This window comes from Oncorhynchus mykiss, chromosome 20 (assembly GCF_013265735.2).
Source record: "Oncorhynchus mykiss isolate Arlee chromosome 20, USDA_OmykA_1.1, whole genome shotgun sequence".
Classification (NCBI taxonomy): domain Eukaryota; kingdom Metazoa; phylum Chordata; class Actinopteri; order Salmoniformes; family Salmonidae; genus Oncorhynchus; species Oncorhynchus mykiss.
In genome coordinates, this window is record NC_048584.1 from 35,662,437 (window position 1) to 35,681,903 (window position 19,467).

General features: G+C 43.0%; 2 protein-coding genes across 4 annotated transcripts; both read left to right on the forward strand.

The window, feature by feature from the left end:
• Window positions 1-71: 71 nt before the first annotated feature.
• Window positions 72-10,507, forward strand: LOC110499413 (serine protease HTRA2, mitochondrial). Its single transcript, XM_036956263.1, has 7 exons — window positions 72-733; window positions 1,072-1,276; window positions 2,891-3,085; window positions 7,852-7,993; window positions 8,218-8,287; window positions 8,409-8,504; window positions 8,662-10,507. The coding sequence occupies exons 1-7, from the start codon at window positions 258-260 to the stop codon at window positions 8,825-8,827; spliced, it is 1,350 nt and encodes a 449-aa protein (XP_036812158.1). The 5' UTR covers window positions 72-257; the 3' UTR covers window positions 8,828-10,507.
• Window positions 10,508-13,345: 2,838 nt separating this feature from the next.
• Window positions 13,346-16,994, forward strand: LOC110499414 (phenazine biosynthesis-like domain-containing protein). Of its 3 annotated transcripts, XM_021576546.2 has the most exons (10): window positions 13,346-13,676; window positions 14,115-14,220; window positions 14,399-14,498; window positions 14,758-14,856; window positions 15,183-15,292; window positions 16,004-16,033; window positions 16,115-16,203; window positions 16,319-16,494; window positions 16,574-16,636; window positions 16,807-16,981. In XM_021576546.2, the coding sequence occupies exons 2-10, from the start codon at window positions 14,137-14,139 to the stop codon at window positions 16,917-16,919; spliced, it is 864 nt and encodes a 287-aa protein (XP_021432221.2). In that variant the 5' UTR covers window positions 13,346-13,676; window positions 14,115-14,136; the 3' UTR covers window positions 16,920-16,981. The 3 variants fall into 3 exon arrangements, with proteins under 3 accessions (XP_021432221.2, XP_021432220.2, XP_021432222.2); XM_021576545.2 differs by lacking the exon at window positions 13,346-13,676 and having other exon boundaries at window positions 13,683-14,220; window positions 16,807-16,994; XM_021576547.2 differs by lacking the exons at window positions 13,346-13,676; window positions 14,758-14,856 and having other exon boundaries at window positions 13,683-14,220.
• The last annotated feature ends 2,473 nt before the right edge of the window (window positions 16,995-19,467 follow it).

The window sequence follows — 19,467 nt, forward strand, 5'->3', positions numbered from 1 at the left end:
GGGGCTTTTATTTAGAACGTTTCTGAAATTCTGTGACCCGGAAGTACTTTTATTTGTGTTACTCGACCTAGTTAGGTCGTGGTCTGATAGCTGGTACGTGGATCTAGCCAGTAGCCACAGTTTTATGATTACGTTTTTATAAATCCGTAGGTTACTAAGGTCAGAAATAGTTGAAGATCCATATGGTCAAGAAAGGAGTGTGAATTGTTGAATTTGTTGTAAAAGTTATTTTACTGCATTCTGACTGATGCAACAACATGTCAACACATGTCAATCGTCCGCTCTTCTGGATAATCAGGAGGTACACTGGGGAATATCTCCGAAAATGTAACATTTTGAACGAGCGAACACTAGGACGAGTTTCCGGTGTTTCTGTCGGTTACAAACAGAACTCAACGGGAGACGCAAACACCTGTCATGTCAACAATGTTCCGACCATTTGGAGCGCAGGAGGCGGCAGGGGCAGTGGCTCAGAGCGGACTACTCTCCTCAAGTCAGTTGCTGTTGGGTTGGGACTCGGTAGTGCGGCAGTTCTGCATTTCAGAGGGGACGAGGAGGACAACGTTTGTGAGAGGAGAGGTTTACTTTGTGATTCGATCCTAGAACGTGTCTTGCCAACAGCCCACTGTGCCTCTCCTTTTAAACCCGACAGTCCACGATTCAAGTTCAACTTCATTGCGGATGTGGTGGAAAAATCTACGCCCGCTGTCGTGTATATTGAAATCGTCGGCAGGTAAGATCACATGACCGCTTTGATGGGCTAGTTTGTTTTGATAACAAAATACAATAGTGCCAGTCCCGTTTGTGCTATCGTACCAACTCCTCCATGTCACTGATGATCATGTCATGTTTGGATTGGCAATGTTGGCAAGAGCACATACAGATCTGAGACCAAGTTGATGATAACCCCTGACCAACAATTGCTCTCCATCCAGGGACTCCGCACTGCATCTGACCCAATTACTTCCAGTGTGTGTGTGTATTTAGGGGATTGTGAAAGGGCGTTCTAAATGTCCATTATAACCAATGAACAATAACGTAACCTGTAATGTTCAACTATGATACTGACAGGCACCCGTTCTCTGGTCGGGAAGTCCCCATCTCCAACGGTTCTGGTTTCATTGTCAGCAGTGATGGGCTCATAGTCACCAATGCCCATGTAGTGGCCAATAAGAGAGGAGTCCGGGTCAAGCTAACCAATGGGGAGACGTATAACGCCACTGTGCAAGACGTCGATCAAGTGGCGGACATAGCCACTATAAAAATCAATGCCCAGGTAAGAGGTTATGATTGAGGCATGACACTCACCCTACCCTCTCGGTCTGTCTACTCTCTTTATCACCCTCTGTAGCATTTTCTCCTCTCTGTAGCACCCTCCCCGTCTCTCTCTTCTCTTTAGCACCCTCCCCGTCTCTCTCTTCTCTGTAGCACCCTCCCCGTCTCCCTCTTCTCTGTAGCACCCTCTCCATATCTCTCTCCTCTCCATATCTCTCTCCTCTCCATATCCCTCTCCTCTCCATATCCCTCTCCTCTCTGTAGCACCCTCTCCATATCTCTCTCCTCTCTGTAGCACCATCTCCTCTCTGTAGCACCCTCTCCGTCTCTCTCTCTCTCCTCTCTGTAGCACCCTCTCCGTCTCTCTCTCTCCTCTCTGTAGCACCCTCTCCGTCTCTCTCTCTCCTCTCTGTAGCACCCTCTCCGTCTCTCTCTCTCCTCTCTGTAGCACCCTCTCCATCTCTCTCTCTCTCCTCTCTGTAGCACCCCCTCCGTCTCTCTCTCCTCTCTGTAGCACCCCTTCCGTCTCTCTCTCCTCTCTGTAGCACCCTCTCCGTCTCTCTCTCCTCTCTGTAGCACCCTCTCCGTCTCTCTCTCTCTCCTCTCTGTAGCACCCCCTCCGTCTCTCTCTCCTCTCTGTAGCACCCCTTCCGTCTCTCTCTCCTCTCTGTACCACCCTCTCCGTCTCTCTCTCCTCTCTGTAGCACCCTCTCCGTCTCTCTTTCTCCTCTCCGTAGCACCCTCTCCGTCTCTCTCTCCTCTCCGTAGCACCCTCTCCGTCTCTCTCTCCTCTCCGTAGCACCCTCTCCGTCTCTCTCTCCTCTCCGTAGCACCCTCTCCGTCTCTCTCTCCTCTCCGTAGCACCCTCTCCGTCTCTCTCTCCTCTCCGTAGCACCCTCTCCGTCTCTCTCTCCTCTCCGTCTCTCTCTCCTCTCCGTCTCTCTCTCCTCTCCGTCTCTCTCTCCTCTCCGTAGCACCCTCTCCGTCTCTCTCTCCTCTCCGTAGCACCCTCTCCGTCTCTCTCTCCTCTGTAGCACCCTCTCCGCCTCTCTCTCCTCTGTAGCACCCTCTCCTCTCCGTAGCACCCTCTCCGTCTCTCTCTCCTCTCCGTAGCACCCTCTCCGTCTCTCTCTCCTCTCCGTAGCACCCTCTCCGTCTCTCTCTCCTCTCCGTAGCACCCTCTCCGTCTCTCTCTCCTCTCCGTAGCACCCTCTCCGTCTCTCTCTCCTCTCCGTCTCTCTCTCCTCTCCGTCTCTCTCTCCTCTCCGTCTCTCTCTCCTCTCCGTAGCACCCTCTCCGTCTCTCTCTCCTCTGTAGCACCCTCTCCGCCTCTCTCTCCTCTGTAGCACCCTCTCCTCTTTGTATCACCCTCTCCGTCTGTCGTCTCTGTAGCCCCCTCTCATTACCCTCGAACTGTGTCTCTCTCCTCTGTATCACCATCTCCATCTCTATAGCACCCTTTCCGTCTCTCTCCTCTCTGTAGCCCCCTCTCCCTACCCTCTAACTGTGTCACTCTCCTCTCTGTAGCCCCCTCTCCCTACTCTCTAACTGTGTCTCTCTCCTCTCTGTAGCCCCCTCTCCCTACTCTCTAACTGTGTCTCTCTCCTCTCTGTAGCACCCTCTCCCTACCCTCTCTCTGGGGCTGTCGTCGGATGTGCGTCAGGGGGAGTTTGTGGTTGCCATGGGCAGCCCGTTTGCCCTGAGGAACACCATCACGTCAGGTATTGTCTCTTCAGTCCAGCGGGGCAGCAAGGAGCTGGGTCTGTCCAAACCCAACATGGACTATATCCAGACAGACGCTGCCATCGATGTGAGTACCCTGGTTTGTTTACAGTAACCCTAGCCTGCTAGTAAAGCATTGACAGTGACCCTAGCCTGCTAGTAAAGCATTGACTCTTACCCTAGCCTGCTAGTAAAGCATTGACAGTGACCCTAGCCTGCTAGTAAAGCATTGACTCTAACCCTAGCCTGCTGGTAAAGCATTGACTCTAACCCTAGCCTGCTAGTAAAGCATTGACTCTTACCCTAGCCTGCTAGTAAAGCATTGACAGTAACCCTAGCCTGCTAGTAAAGCATTGACAGTAACCCTAGCCTGCTGGTAAAGCATTGACTCTAACCCTAGCCTGCTAGTAAAGCATTGACAGTGACCCTAGCCTGCTAGTAAAGCATTGACTCTAACCCTAGCCTGCTAGTAAAGCATTGACAGTAACCCTAGCCTGCTAGTAAAGCATTGACAGTAACCCTAGCCTGCTGGTAAAGCATTGACTCTAACCCTAGCCTGCTAGTAAAGCATTGACAGTGACCCTAGCCTGCTAGTAAAGCATTGACTCTAACCCTAGCCTGCTGGTAAAGCATTGACTCTAACCCTAGCCTGCTGGTAAAGCATTGACTCTAACCCTAGCCTGCTAGTAAAGCATTGACTCTAACCCTAGCCTGCTAGTAAAGCATTGACTCTAACCCTAGCCTGCTGGTAAAGCATTGACTCTAACCCTAGCCTGCTAGTAAAGCATTGACAGTGACCCTAGCCTGCTAGTAAAGCATTGACTCTAACCCTAGCCTGCTAGTAAAGCATTGACTCTAACCCTAGCCTGCTAGTAAATCATTGACAGTGACCCTAGCCTGCTAGTAAAGCATTGACTCTAACCCTAGCCTGCTAGTAAAGCATTGACTCTAACCCTAGCCTGCTAGTAAAGCATTGACTCTAACCCTAGCCTGCTAGTAAAGCATTGACAGTAACCCTAGCCTGCTAGTAAAGCATTGACTCTAACCCTAGCCTGCTAGTAAAGCATTGACTCTAACCCTAGCCTGCTAGTAAAGCATTGACTCTAACCCTAGCCTGCTAGTAAAGCATTGACAGTAACCCTAGCCTGCTAGTAAAGCATTGACAGTGACCCTAGCCTGCTGGTAAAGCATTGACTCTAACCCTAGCCTGCTAGTAAAGCATTGACTCTAACCCTAGCCTGCTAGTAAAGCATTGACTCTAACCCTAGCCTGCTAGTAAAGCATTGACTCTAACCCTAGCCTGCTAGTAAAGCATTGACTCTAACCCTAGCCTGCTAGTAAAGCATTGACTCTAACCCTAGCCTGCTAGTAAAGCATTTACTCTAACCCTAGCCTGCTAGTAAAGCATTGACAGTGACCCTAACCTGCTTGTAAAGCATTGACTCTAACCCTAGCCTGCTAGTAAAGCATTGACTCTAACCCTAGCCTGCTAGTAAAGCATTGACTCTAACCCTAGCCTGCTAGTAAAGCATTGACTCTAACCCTAGCCTGCTAGTAAAGCATTGACTCTAACACTAGCCTGCTAGTAAAGCATTGACTCTAACCCTAACCTGCTAGTAAAGCATTGACTCTAACCCTAACCTGCTAGTAAAGCATTGACTCTAACCCTAGCCTGCTAGTAAAGCATTGACTCGAACCCTAGCCTGCTAGTAAAGCATTGACTCGAACCCTAGCCTGCTAGTAAAGCATTGACTCGAACCCTAGCCTGCTAGTAAAGCATTGACTCTAACCCTAGCCTGCTAGTAAAGCATTGACTCTAACCCTAGCCTGCTAGTAAAGCATTGACTCTAACCCTAGCCTGCTAGTAAAGCATTGACTCTAACCCTAGCCTGCTAGTAAAGCATTGACTCTAACCCTAGCCTGCTAGTAAAGCATTGACTCTAACCCTAGCCTGCTAGTAAAGCATTGACTCTAACCCTAGCCTGCTAGTAAAGCATTGACTCTAACCCTAACCTGCTAGTAAAGCATTGACTCTAACCCTAGCCTGCTAGTAAAGCATTGACTCTAACCCTAGCCTGCTAGTAAAGCATTGACTCTAACCCTAGCCTGCTAGTAAAGCATTGACTCTAACCCTAGCCTGCTAGTAAAGCATTGACTCTAACCCTAGCCTGCTAGTAAAGCATTGACTCTAACCCTAGCCTGCTAGTAAAGCATTGACTCTAACCCTAGCCTGCTAGTAAAGCATTGACAGTAACCCTAGCCTGCTAGTAAAGCATTGACAGTGACCCTAGCCTGCTAGTAAAGCATTGACTCTAACCCTAGCCTGCTAGTAAAGCATTGACTCTAACCCTAGCCTGCTAGTAAAGCATTGACTCTAACCCTAGCCTGCTAGTAAAGCATTGACTCTAACCCTAGCCTGCTAGTAAAGCATTGACTCTAACCCTAGCCTGCTAGTAAAGCATTGACTCTAACCCTAGCCTGCTAGTAAAGCATTGACTCTAACCCTAGCCTGCTAGTAAAGCATTTACTCTAACCCTAGCCTGCTAGATAAGCATTGACTCTAACCCTAACCTGCTAGTAAAGCATTGACTCTAACCCTAGCCTGCTAGTAAAGCATTGACAGTGACCCTAACCTGCTTGTAAAGCATTGACTCTAACCCTAGCCTGCTAGTAAAGCATTGACTCTAACCCTAGCCTGCTAGTAAAGCATTGACTCTAACCCTAGCCTGCTAGTAAAGCATTGACTCTAACCCTAGCCTGCTAGTAAAGCATTGACTCTAACACTAGCCTGCTAGTAAAGCATTGACTCTAACCCTAACCTGCTAGTAAAGCATTGACTCTAACCCTAACCTGCTAGTAAAGCATTGACTCTAACCCTAGCCTGCTAGTAAAGCATTGACTCGAACCCTAGCCTGCTAGTAAAGCATTGACTCGAACCCTAGCCTGCTAGTAAAGCATTGACTCGAACCCTAGCCTGCTAGTAAAGCATTGACTCTAACCCTAGCCTGCTAGTAAAGCATTGACTCTAACCCTAGCCTGCTAGTAAAGCATTGACTCTAACCCTAGCCTGCTAGTAAAGCATTGACTCTAACCCTAGCCTGCTAGTAAAGCATTGACTCTAACCCTAGCCTGCTAGTAAAGCATTGACTCTAACCCTAGCCTGCTAGTAAAGCATTGACTCTAACCCTAACCTGCTAGTAAAGCATTGACTCTAACCCTAGCCTGCTAGTAAAGCATTGACTCTAACCCTAGCCTGCTAGTAAAGCATTGACTCTAACCCTAGCCTGCTAGTAAAGCATTGACTCTAACCCTAGCCTGCTAGTAAAGCATTGACTCTAACCCTAGCCTGCTAGTAAAGCATTGACTCTAACCCTAGCCTGCTAGTAAAGCATTGACTCTAACCCTAGCCTGCTAGTAAAGCATTGACTCTAATCCTAGCCTGCTAGTAAAGCATTGACTCTAACCCTAGCCTGCTAGTAAAGCATTGACTCTAACCCTAGTCTGCTAGTAAAGCATTGACAGTAACCCTAGCCTGCTAGTAAAGCATTGACTCTTACCCTAGCCTGCTAGTAAAGCATTGACTCTAACCCTAGCCTGCTAGTAAAGCATTGACAGTAACCCTAGCCTGCTAGTAAAGCATTGACTCTAACCCTAGCCTGCTAGTAAAGCATTGACTCTAACCCTAGCCTGCTAGTAAAGCATTGACTCTAACCCTAGCCTGCTAGTAAAGCATTAACAGTAACCCTAGCCTGCTAGTAAAGCATTGACTCTTACCCTAGCCTGCTAGTAAAGCATTGACAGTGACCCTAGCCTGCTAGTAAAGCATTGACTCTAACCCTAGCCTGCTAGTAAAGCATTGACTCTAACCCTAGCCTGCTAGTAAAGCATTGACTCTAACCCTAGCCTGCTAGTAAAGCATTGACTCTAACCCTAGCCTGCTGGTAAAGCATTGACTCTAACCCTAGCCTGCTGGTAAAGCATTGACTCTAACCCTAACCTGCTAGTAAAGCATTGACTCTAACCCTAGCCTGCTAGTAAAGCATTGACTCTAACCCTAGCCTGCTAGTAAAGCATTGACTCTAACCCTAGCCTGCTAGTAAAGCATTGACTCTAACCCTAGCCTGCTAGTAAAGCATTGACTCTAACCCTAGCCTGCTAGTAAAGCATTGACTCTAACCCTAGCCTGCTGGTAAAGCATTGACTCTAACCCTAGCCTGCTAGTAAAGCATTGACTCTAACCCTAGCCTGCTAGTAAAGCATTGACTCTAACCCTAGCCTGCTAGTAAAGCATTGACAGGGACCCTAACCTGCTAGTAAAGCATTGACTCTAACCCTAGCCTGCTGGTAAAGCATTGACTCTAACCCTAGCCTGCTAGTAAAGCATTGACTCTAACCCTAGCCTGCTAGTAAAGCATTGACTCTAACCCTAGCCTGCTAGTAAAGCATTGACTCTAACCCTAGCCTACTAGTAAAGCATTGACAGTAACCCTAGCCTGCTGGTAAAGCATTGACTCTAACCCTAGCCTGCTGGTAAAGCATTGACTCTAACCCTAGCCTGCTAGTAAAGCATTGACTCTAACCCTAGCCTGCTAGTAAAGCTTTGTGGTCCACTGTCGTCGACGTAACTCCACTGGTCTGGTCATGGACGTGAACTAATTGCCAGTAGTCATTTAGTAGACACTCTTATCCAGATAAATGTACAATCGGTGCGTCCTGCTTGTAAGGAACGAGTTGTATGAACAACCACACATCACAAGCACCTATCTGCAAAATCAGAGCTAGTAAGAGTAAAGCGGTATGTTCTCCAAATGTATGACATGATCAATAATGCTTCTGGATTGTTCTGTCTTGCAGTTTGGGAATTCTGGAGGGCCTCTGATTAATCTGGATGGTGAGGTGATCGGCATCAACACCATGAAGGTGACGGCAGGGATTTCCTTCGCGATCCCCTCGGATCACGTCAAACACTTCCTGAACCAAGCCACCGACAAGAAGAGTGAGTTACTTTACCGTGCTGACAAAGTGCCATAGCCTGGTCCCAGATCTGTTTGTGCTGTCCTGCCAATTCCTATGTTGGCTCCTATGGTCATTGTGTGACAATAGGACTAGGTCAGACACCACCAACAGGTCTGAGACCAGGCTAATAAGACCATAGACCCACTACCTTGAAGTTATTTGCACTTCTTGGAAGTTTAAGGTTTTTGTGATTGTCTCTCCTAGAGTCTCGATTGGGGGTGTTGGACACCAAGCGGAGATACATCGGGGTCATGATGCTGACCCTGACTCCAAGGTAAAGGTCATATGACAGCTATTGTGCTGCACCTGAGTGAACAGGAAAGCTATCACCTACCTGGGGTAGGATGAATGACAGTGGAGGATTTAGCCATAGTTGGATGTCTATTCTGTTGCAGTATCATTGCCGAGTTGAAGCTGAGGGATCCCTCCTTCCCGGATGTCACTTACGGGATCATGATCCACCGGGTCATCATGGGCTCTCCAGCCAACAGGTGAGCAATTCAACTGATGTGTACATTGTTTATTCTTTCTTCCTGTGTCAGTGAAATACACTTAAGAATGTGGAATGCACTCTAAAGGTATATTTCAATAAAAAAATTCCAGGGCAGTTATGAAGCTAGGTGACCGTGTCGTTATAACCCTCCACAGGGCAGGTATGAAGCCAGGTGACATAGTGCTGGAGATCAATGGCACCAAGGTGAACACGTCAGAGGAGATTTACAATGCCGTGAGGACCAGCGACAGCATCACCATGGTGATCAGAAGGGGTCAGGACCTACTCAGACTACACATGACCCCAGAGTTCACAGAGTGATGTCATCAAACGTTGCCAGTTAGTGGAGCCGCATGACATTGAGGTAGTGTACGAAGAAGAGGACAGTTGGTGCACTGAAGAGGACGGGGATACTGAATGATCCCACCCACAACATGCTATCACATCACTGTCTGTGTGGTTCTACACAATAAATAAACCACAGGACAGAAGTCATGTAAGATATAAGATGGCCTATTAACAGATAGCAGCCGACTTTAAAGCCGAGTCCAGTCTGACTGATATACAAATCACCTTGTATCATAAATAACTACTCCAATATTATTTGTAGATCCATCAGTCACAATTTGCACGATTACATCGCAGTTTTGATGCTCTCGAACTCTGCCTACCATGGGTTTACAGTCGTGAGATAAGATGGGCTATGATTAACACAGTATTAGATACTGTAACTGAAGGCTGAAGGAAGTGACAGTTGGTTGTGACTGATTGGGTTCAAACCAAGACACTGCCCTCAACAGACCACCATGTGATTTATAATGAAACAGATACTTATACTAACATATTGAGCTATAAGGCTCTGCACTGAAGTATTTACAGTTATGACATCAATATACAGTACATCCATCATCAATTAACTTGTATTGTTCTGGGATTTAATTACAACTTCATTGAAGATCTGATATAACCAACAAGGGGTGTGATTCAATCCGGTCTGTGGTAGATCCGCGTTATAGCGTGCTTGACATTTTAAAGGTAATTTTTAATACAGCCAACATATGAAATGTTTACCATTAATGCCATCTCTGAAAATGCTGTGAAATTGTCTTTAAAAGTTGCATTGTCTACAAGTGCTTTCAGATTTAATCCCGCCCAAGGTTGTAATTAGGGTTTTCATTATAATACACTGTATCAGTTGTGGCACAATATTTTTACTGAAAGTCACTACAATAAACTATTTTAAAATCAGATACAGTCCTACCAATCTCAGCATCCCAGAATAGAAAACCTCATGTTAGTCTGAGAGATTACTGTACAACACACTTTACTTGTTTGTTTTTGGTAAAGCAGGTAGTAGGTTAGCATATTTCCCTTTCTACTTCCTGCCTGTGTCTTAAATAGTGTGGTTTTAAAGGTTCAGGTTGGGTTGTGAGAAGTAGGTATTGATCTTAAGCCAAAAAAGTAAATTAACATGAGCACCACAATGCCTAACTTCAGTGATGCTCTACCAAGGGGTTCCAGCAGACAGCTTTGACCTACTACAGTAGCTATGTTGGTCTATTGTATTTCAAACAACATATAGACAGGTTAGTTAGGATTCAAAACTACTGTAGTAGGTCCAAGCTGTGTGCTGGATAATTTTATTAGAGCATTGAAGTAGGCATTGTGGGGCTTATGTGATTTTCCTTTTTTGATCACAGACAAATGCCTGCCTGACAATGTTGTTTAATTTCCATGGTTTTTTTTACACTGAAAGTAATTATACAACATTTCCACATGCAAAAGGTGTCTTTTTTTTGTAATTTGCACTTCAAATTATGTTCTAAAAATTGAAGTGTTGGAGCTGAAAATGTGGACTCAATTGTTAAACAAATTTGTCAGAGATGGAGAAGTATGCACTCTGGAAAGATATGGATATGCAACCACCCCAGATTTAGACATTCGAGTGGTGTGACAGCCACAAACTCAAACATAACAAATGCAAATACATATTACCTTACAGTCAATGTCTCTAGTCTCATCCTTCAGATGCAGTTGGAACTGAGTTGATAACCTATAGCATTGAAAAGTGTGAGCTAAAGGTCTGTTACTGGTGGCTATCTTAGGTTGTACTGGTATGTCAGAATAGCGAAATTGCCAATTTCTCAGCCTCTGAGTACCACAGAAACACTTTGAATGAATACCAGACATGTTCATAACAAGTGACAATGGATGAAGATCAAAATATCTGTTCAAAAACATATTTTAAAAACAAATTTAACTACATTTTAAAATATGATTATTTTAGGGAATTTAAACCATTTCTTAGCTAAATATAGCTAGGTTTCCTCGCTTGTTGGTTAGCTAGCAAGCCAATGTTAGCGCTCCTTTGGCTGGTACAACTTTATTTTAGCTAGCTAGCTGATCAAAACACAACCACATTCATTGGCTCAAATCAGAAACAGCTCACCGATAACAACCCATTTTCTCATGTCGGATAATGTCGGATGCATTTTATTAAATAAAGGGTGGCTACAATTAAGAATCTCAAATATATTTTGGTTTGTTTAACACTGTTTTTGGTTACTACATGATTCCATATGTGTTCATAGTGTTGTCTTCACTATTATTCTACATACAAGTAGGTACTTTTCATGAACGTAAAAACATTCAAATTCATTAAAATTCAATCTTCAAGACTTCAAGGTTTAGTTAACTCCGTTTTAGAACATCCCCCTCAGTCCACTCACTCTTGAGCCCATGACTCTTGAGTTACCCTAGAAACCATCACCATGGCCTAAAACCTAAAATCCAGAAATTAAAAACATTGATTCAACCATTGTCATCTGCGTGTTTTCTGAAATACAGGCAGATGATGGTATCAGAGGAGATGATGGAAAGTATTTACCCATTTTAGATGCTCCACTAGCAGTTGAGTTTAAGAAGAGCTCAATATATCAATGTTCTGCAGAACAAAAAAAACATAATGATTTATGTAATGGTTCTCATTGAAAGGGGTTATCATAACGGGGCAATAGTTAAAACTTATTATGGCTGCAGGGGCAGTATCGAGTAGCTTGGATGAAAGGTGCCCAGAGTAAACGGCCTGCTCCTCAGTCCCAGTTGCTAATATATGCATATTATTATTAGTATTGGATAGAAAACACTGAAGTTTCTAAAACTGTTTGAATGATGCCTGTGTATAACACAACTCATGTGGCAGGCAAAAACCTGAGAAGAAATACAAACAGGAAGTGGGAAATCTAAGGTTGGTCGATTTTCAACCCCGCCCCTATTGAATACACAGTGGGATATGGATAAAGTTACACTTCCTAGGGTTTCCACTAGATGTCAACCGTCTTTACAAACTTGCATGAGGCTTCTATTGTGTTGTGGAGCCGGATGGGAGCTCTTTGAATCAGTGGTCTGGCAGAGAGCCAGGTCCTGGTCACGCGCATTTCACATGATAGCGACCTGCGTTCCATGGCTTCGCTACAGACATAGAAATTCTCCGGTTGGAACTTTATTGAAGATTTATGATAACAACATCCTAAAGATTGATTCTATACTTAGTTTTACAAGTTTCTTCGACCTGTAATATAACTTTTTGAAGTTTTCGTCCGACGTTTGAATGGACCTGCATGAGCGTTTGGATTTGTGTACTAAACGCACCAACAAAAGTAGCTACTTGGACATAAATAATGGACATTATCGAACAAATCAAGCATTTATTGTGGAACTAGGATTCCTGGGAGTGCATTCTGATGAAGATCGTCAAAGGTAAGGGAATATTTATAATGTGATTTCTGATTTCTGTTGACTCCAACATGTCGGATAATTGTATTTATTTTCTGAGCACCGTCTCAGATTATTGCATGGTGTGCTTTATCCGTAAAGTTTTTTTGAAATCTGACACAGCGGTTGCATTAAGGAGAGGTATATCTATATTTCTATGTCTAACAATTGTATTTATCGACATTTATAATGAGTATTTATGTAAAATGATGTGGCTCTGCAATATCAGCAGATGTTTTTGGAACTAGTGAACGCGCCAATGTATACTGAGATTTTTTTTATATAAATATGAACTTTATCAAACAAAACATACATGTATTGTGTAAGTTTGTACATCTCAACTGTCAGTAGAAACCACATTTGTTTTAAGCAAGTCAGCCATATCAGTTTTTTTTTTTAAGGGCAGTAAATGAGGCTGAGTTTCGCTGCCAGACAAGGCCCTGCTGATAGCCAGGTGTAACAGTGGTAAGGATGCACTACATGGTGCTGAAAAGAAGGTTCTGCTGTTGGGACAGCTTTTATGTAAGCCTTAAAAAATATATATCTATTATTTTGTTGTGTCGTTGCTTTTTATTTAACCAGGCTTTGCTGGCATGCATCTAAAAAAAAATGTTTTTTGAGTTTGCCGCACCAAGATTTACATGCTAAAATCGGCACAGGGTCTTAAGTTTTTCTCGGGTGACAGTTCACAGCAGGTAATGTCGCGAGAACCAAACATCTTAGCGGGCAGTGTCAGTCTGCGGTGCGTTTCGTTCGATAAAACTTTGTGCAACGTTTTATTCAACGGACACGATACTGTACTAAACGACTATTTGAAGAACGATGTGATTATGGTAGCCCAGATGGAGATTGTGTATGGTGTGTGCTGCACGAGTTGTGATTTCAAATGGTCACACCCATATTGATCAGGCCACACTACAACGTACCCACCAAACTGTTGTAGAACAATGCAGTTTTGGGAAAACGTGTCGTTTAGTACAATCCGCTTTTGCTCGAGGGAGCAAGTGAAGAACTGTAATCACTTGTGGGGTTGATATGACCCACAATGCAATGCAAACTATAGTCACGTGTCAAACTCCGGCGTACAGGAAGTCTCAAATGTAATCAACATGACTGCGTTTTTGGCATGTCAGACAAAATTACAAAACTAGCTTTCTAAATATATATATATTTAAAATGTAGCTAGTTTCATAAACATATTTTTGGGAATTCTGATATTTATTGGAATAAATGCCCAAACTATAAAACTAGCTAGCTACCTGACAGTTACGTTAGTTTTAACTAGCTATGTTCGCTTGCTAGGTACCTTTTTAAATACGTTTTTAAGATCAATATTTCCACCAAGGAGGTTGCCTCTCCAATCATCACTCTCACTCCCTTAGGCAAGGGACATAAGGTATACTCGGATTTGACGATGTAAAACGTAATTCGAGGGTTTAGGACCCAGGGCTGTAGTTTGTACTGCTGCCTATATAGGATCAAAATAGTCTAGGTGGGGTTCTCTCATTGTCTCCTCTTGACAAGGATTTTGAAACAAAATACACATTTACCCTGGGCAGATGCCTACCTACAGTTTCGATCAAATCAATGAAATAAAGATAGCTAGGAGACCAGGGATGCCTAACCTTTTTCACCTGCACTGGTCTGAAAGCGCAATATTTTGGGCCTATTCTATGGGGAGATTGTCTAGCCAAGCCTGCCCTATCAAGTCGGTGCAGACGAAGAAACTGAGGAAGCAATAGACTTTAGACTCTTGGAATGATACACCCTCTGGTTAAAGTTTATTTGGAGGCGTGCAGCTGTTAAACTTATTCATTTCTCTCCGTGAAATCAGCACAGGTCTACTCTAGTAAGTAATGGAGATTCCAGTATTCACTGTTGATGCGTTTACCAATTTACCTTTCAAAGGAAATCCTGCAGCAGTTTGTCTGCTTTTACATGTAAGTACACTTTTTTCTACTTGGGCAAATAATACATGATTACATGTCATTGCATATGTTCATGTGTTGCTGAATAATCAACATGAGTATTTGCTTTAAGTTATCTTACCACAGGTATACTTAAATATTACCAATGTAATCATGCAAAAAAAATACTGTTGACTGTTCTCAACCAAAGGAATTGCAGGATGATATGTACCAGAACATTGCTGCTGAGATGAACCTGTCAGAGACTGCCTTCATCATACGGCTGAATTCAAAAGATGACTTCAGCTCAGGTATCTTTTTCTGGACGTTCTGAAATAGAGTTGTAACTTACAAATGTATTCGAAATCAAAAGGTATGCCACTTTTACCATTTTCTGTGCAGAAGTTTGCAAATCTGCCATCTGGTGGTAATCTATTTTATTGCAATTAACAAAGAAGGGGTGACTGCTGCCTATGAAAGTAGATGGGGATTGAGGAAAGAACATGTAAATCAACTCACCAAAACTTCCTAAAATGACTGACATGGGAACTTGTATGTGTTGTATTGAAGGAGCACGTTTTCGTTTGCGTTGGTTCACCCCCACCACTGAGGTTCCTCTGTGTGGCCATGCCACCCTGGCTTCAGCTGCAGTACTGTTTTACAAAAAAAGTAAGAATGACAGTGACGACATTAAACAATAAGGCACAGGGGGCATATAAGGCACAGGGGGCATATACCACAAACCCACAAGGTGTCTTATTGCTATTATAAACTGGTTACAAACATAATTACAACAGTACAAATAAATGTTTTGTCATACCCGTGGTATATGGTCTCATATACCACTGCTTTCAGCCAATCAGCATTCAGGGCTCGAACCATCCAGTTTATAGTACAGTATCTCACATGTAAGCAAGTGAATTGCAACAAGTACACACTTTCTGTATAGACTGCAATTCAATGAACTGTTTCTATCCCACAACCCCTTCCTTCAGAAAATGTCAACTCAACAGTGGTATTTGAGACATTGAGTGGAGAGCTGTATGTGCGACAACAAGGGGAATCTATAGTGATGGATTTCCCCCTGAACAAACCTACTCCTGTGGTAGGTGATGGAATCAATGTGGTACATTCATGTTCAGCATGTTATATACACGGAGTATACCAAACATTAGGAACACCTACCTAATATTGTAGGCCGCCATTGTGAATAAAAATTTGTTCTTAACTGACTTGCCTAGTTAAATAGAAAAAATTTAGTTGCACCCCCCTTTGCCCTCAGAACAGCCTTAATTCGTTGGGGGTATGGACAAGGTGTCAAGCGTTCCACAGGGATGCTGGCCCATGTTGACTCAAATGCTTCCCACAGTTGTGTCAAGTTGCCTGGATGTCCTTTGGGTGGTGTACCATTCTTGATACACACGAGAAACTGTTGAGCGTGGAAAAATCCAGCAGTGCTGCAGTTCTTGACACAAACCGGTGCACCTGGCACCTACTACCATACCCCGTTCAAAGGCACTTCACTTTTGTCTTGCCCATTCACACTATGAATGGCACACATACACAATCGTTGTCTCAAGGCTTATCTATCCTTCTTGAACCTCTCTCCTCCCCTTCATCTACACTGATTGAAGTGGATTTAACAGGTGACCCCAATAAGGGACACTAGCTTTCACCTGGTCAGTCTGTCATGGAAAGAGCAGGTGTGCTTAATGTTTTGTGCACTCAGTGCACATGCTATTATAAATATTGCATAAAAGCCTTTGCATATCAATGTAACTTTTTAAATGATCTAATTTAAGCTTAATATCCACAGGGTCTTAATGAATTTAAAGACATAGTTAAAGTAAGTGCGTCATCCTTCTTACCACTGTTTCTATAATTTATGGTGAAGAATAAGACTTGATGTGACAGTCTGAATGTGCAGGCTGCTGTGGGAGACCAGCCAGTTCAAGAAGTGTGCCTCTGTGCCATCACCAAAATGCTAATGGTGTGCCTTGCTGACAGTTGTGACAGGTAACATTCAAATATATAATAAAAACACTCATTATCCCTGGGCTGTTGGGAAATGGAGAGGATGGAAGGGCAACGTAACCTGAAAGGGATTGAAACAGTGAGTCTTGGGTTATAGGTCAGTGCTCACATCCCTGCAGCCAGACCCAGCAGTTCTGCTTCGTGTAGACACTGGCGGGAGGGTTAGGGGTCTGCTTGTCACCAGTATTGGAGACCCTGGCTGTCAGCCTGGCTATGACTTCTACTCCAGAAACTTCTTCCCTTGGTTCGGGGTTCCTGAGGACCCTGTGACTGGTAAGAACAGAGGACATTGGCCAGTCTTATTCTTATTCTTTAATTCAAATATATATATTTTTTAAATATTTTTTTTTAGGCTCTGCGCATACTGTCCTTACAGGCTACTGGTCAGAGAAACTTGGCAAGAAAAAGATGCTAGGTGGGTAATCTAAACAGTATTGCAACATGGAGGTCAAATTCCATTGCACAGAACAATACATTTACAGATATTGGTGGACATGTACATCTTGAGTCCAGTAAAATCCAATCAATAATCATGTAATTTGAAGAACTGCCACTAACATACTATATTTCCCCGCTGTGTGACAGCCTATCAGTGCTCTAGTCGTGGCGGGGAGCTGGAGCTTGAACTACAGGATGATGGCAGGCTCAATATCGCTGGCCAGGCGGTAACTGTCCTGCAGGGGATTCTCACTGTGTAGAGACTATGCTGTTTACTCAGAACGAGCCAAATGTACAACAGGAGCATAGCAATTAAATGTTTTAAAAAACTCTGACTGTGTCTACAAATTATTTGGGTTTTGAGAGATTATTCCATTGTGTCAAGTTGTTAGTCAACATTCAGCATACAATCCTCACTATTTGTACAGTGAAGCTAAAATTTTAAATGTCTCTATACTCCAGAATTTTGGATATGAGATCAAGTTTTGAATGTGAGGTGACTCCTGAATGTCACCTTTCCATTGGGGGTATTTTCATACATGTCGGTTTTACCATTAAGGAAGTTCACTTTATTTAAACCAAAAGCTGTATTTTGGGTATAAATGACATGTTATAGAGGGGTCCAAACATTGTTTGTTTGTTGCAATTTCACTTGGTTTTGAGAAACGTCCCCCGCCAGCAATATACTTTCTCATGCTCATCCTGCAGTGTAGGGGTTTAGATAAAACATGAACAAAAGCAACAACAACAAAAAACACACACCCAAATACATCTTTTAAGAAACGGAAGCACTCTTAGTATAGTGATGCAGGTCTTTAGACGTTATACACATGAAATTGTGCCATACCAAACTTTATCTGCAAAGTTGTATTTCATTTTGTTTCCCCTTTCCAGCTGTGATATCTATGTGTAGCCCGCCTATGCAAACACAAAGAAAGTACGACTCAAGTCGTACAAAATGGAATGTAATGTTGCAGATAAAATTCGCAACGACACAGTTTCATGTGTATAACATCTAAAGACCTGCATCACTATACTGAGAGCATTGCCATTTCTAACGTTATGTTTTGGGATTTTTTTGTTCAGAACGATCGTGGTAAGTTGCTCAAAACCAAGTGAAATTGCAAAAAAAATAAAATTGTCTGGATTCTTCTATAACATGCCATTTACATCCAAAATACAGATTTGTCTCAAATAATAAAGTGAACTTCTCCTTTAAGAAATAAAAGCACTTTAGGTATCCCCACACTTGAAGTCAGAATTCAAATTTTAGCTACGTTGTTCAAATACATATGGTGAGGACTGTATTTCAACAGTCTGGGATTTTACTGACAAACAGGGAAATAGACATGTACAATAAAACCCCAAAATATTTATTCACATTAAAAAAAATACACCATTTGTGTGAATATAAAAAGTAAAAGTTTGACAATCAGTACTGTCTCAAAAACATGACTAATTACCAATCTTAATCTAACAGAGGGCAGCAGGGTAGCCTAGTGGTTAGTTCAAATCCCCGAGCTGACAAGGTACAAATCTGTCGTTCTTCCCCTGAACAAGCAGTTAACCCACTGTTCCTAGGCCGTCAGTGAAAATAAGAATTTGTTCTTAACTGACTTGCCTAGTTAAATAAAGGTAAAATAAACAAAGAGGTCTGTGTGAGGAAAGGTTTGAGTAATTATTTCATTTGTTTTGCTGCAGAGTATTGCTACATAGCCCTAATAATTGTGCAGATTCAGTGTTAATGGTACCTGTACTTCAACTTTCCAATGGTCACATTCTGTTGTAATATAAATCTTTAAAACGATAACAAAACATACCAACCCATAGTTAAAACGATAACAAAACATTCCAACCCATAGTTAAAACGATAACAAAACATTCCAACCCATAGTTAAAATGATAACAAAACATTCCAACCCATAGTTAAAACGATAACAAAACATTCCAACCCATAGTTAAAACGATAACAAAACATTCCAACCCATAGTTAAAACGAAAACAAAACATTCCAACCCATAGTTAAAACGATAACAAAACATTCCAACCCATAGTTTAAACAATATCATAACATTCCAACCCATAGATGCAATGCCTTGGTGTTAAAACACTCATCTCCAAAAATACTGTAGCATAGTTTCAACTACTTTTTTAAGTAATCAATATTTAGAAATTGATCCATTGCTTGATCAGTCTGAAGGCTGATTTCCAGATGGTGAGCAGAGGAAAGGCACTGTTCAACCTCAGATGTCCTGTTACAGGTGCATGGTGAGTCAGACCTCATGGGAGGGAGCTGGAAAACGTGGGCCAATTAATAAAAACAATCCTGAATGGATTGAACAGTTATCATTATCAATCATCATTCAACAACTTTACACGTTTTTAAAACCTGTAAAATACTGGCCTCTATACAACATTGATATGTCACAGCACCTCTACAACATATCAGCCAGCTTATCTGCAAACTACAGAATCCATTCATCACTGTATTTCTCTCATCCAATATTTAGGCCATACTGACAAGGCCATGCTGGACAGTGTAAAGGATATCATGCTCTCCTGGCTGGACAGTGTAAAGGATATCATGCTCTCCTGGCTGGACAGTGTAAAGGATATCATGCTCTCCTGGCTGGACAGTGTAAAGGATATCATGCTCTCCTGGCTGGACAGTGTAAAGGATATCATGCTCTCCTGGCTGGACAGTGTAAAGGATATCATGCTCTCCTGGCTGGACAGTGTAAAGGATATCATGCTCTCCTGGTTGAGGTGGCTGAGGAGTTTCTCCAAGGGCGCGTAGCAGTGCAGGAT

What these genes read in the sequence shown, in the direction of transcription:
- LOC110499413 (XM_036956263.1), top strand. Translation starts at nt 258, where the DNA reads ATGTCAACACATGTCAATCGTCCGCTCTTCTGGATAATCAGGAGGTAC. An exon ending in CTATAAAAATCAATGCCCAG is followed by an intron (nt 1,277 to 2,890) that starts GTAAGAGGTTAT and finishes TCCTCTCTGTAG; the next exon opens with CACCCTCTCCCTACCCTCTC. An exon ending in CCAAGCCACCGACAAGAAGA is followed by an intron (nt 7,994 to 8,217) that starts GTGAGTTACTTT and finishes TGTCTCTCCTAG; the next exon opens with AGTCTCGATTGGGGGTGTTG.
- LOC110499414 (XM_021576546.2), top strand. Translation starts at nt 14,137, where the DNA reads ATGGAGATTCCAGTATTCACTGTTGATGCGTTTACCAATTTACCTTTC. An exon ending in AAAAGATGACTTCAGCTCAG is followed by an intron (nt 14,499 to 14,757) that starts GTATCTTTTTCT and finishes GTTGTATTGAAG; the next exon opens with GAGCACGTTTTCGTTTGCGT. An exon ending in AGTACTGTTTTACAAAAAAA is followed by an intron (nt 14,857 to 15,182) that starts GTAAGAATGACA and finishes CCCTTCCTTCAG; the next exon opens with AAAATGTCAACTCAACAGTG.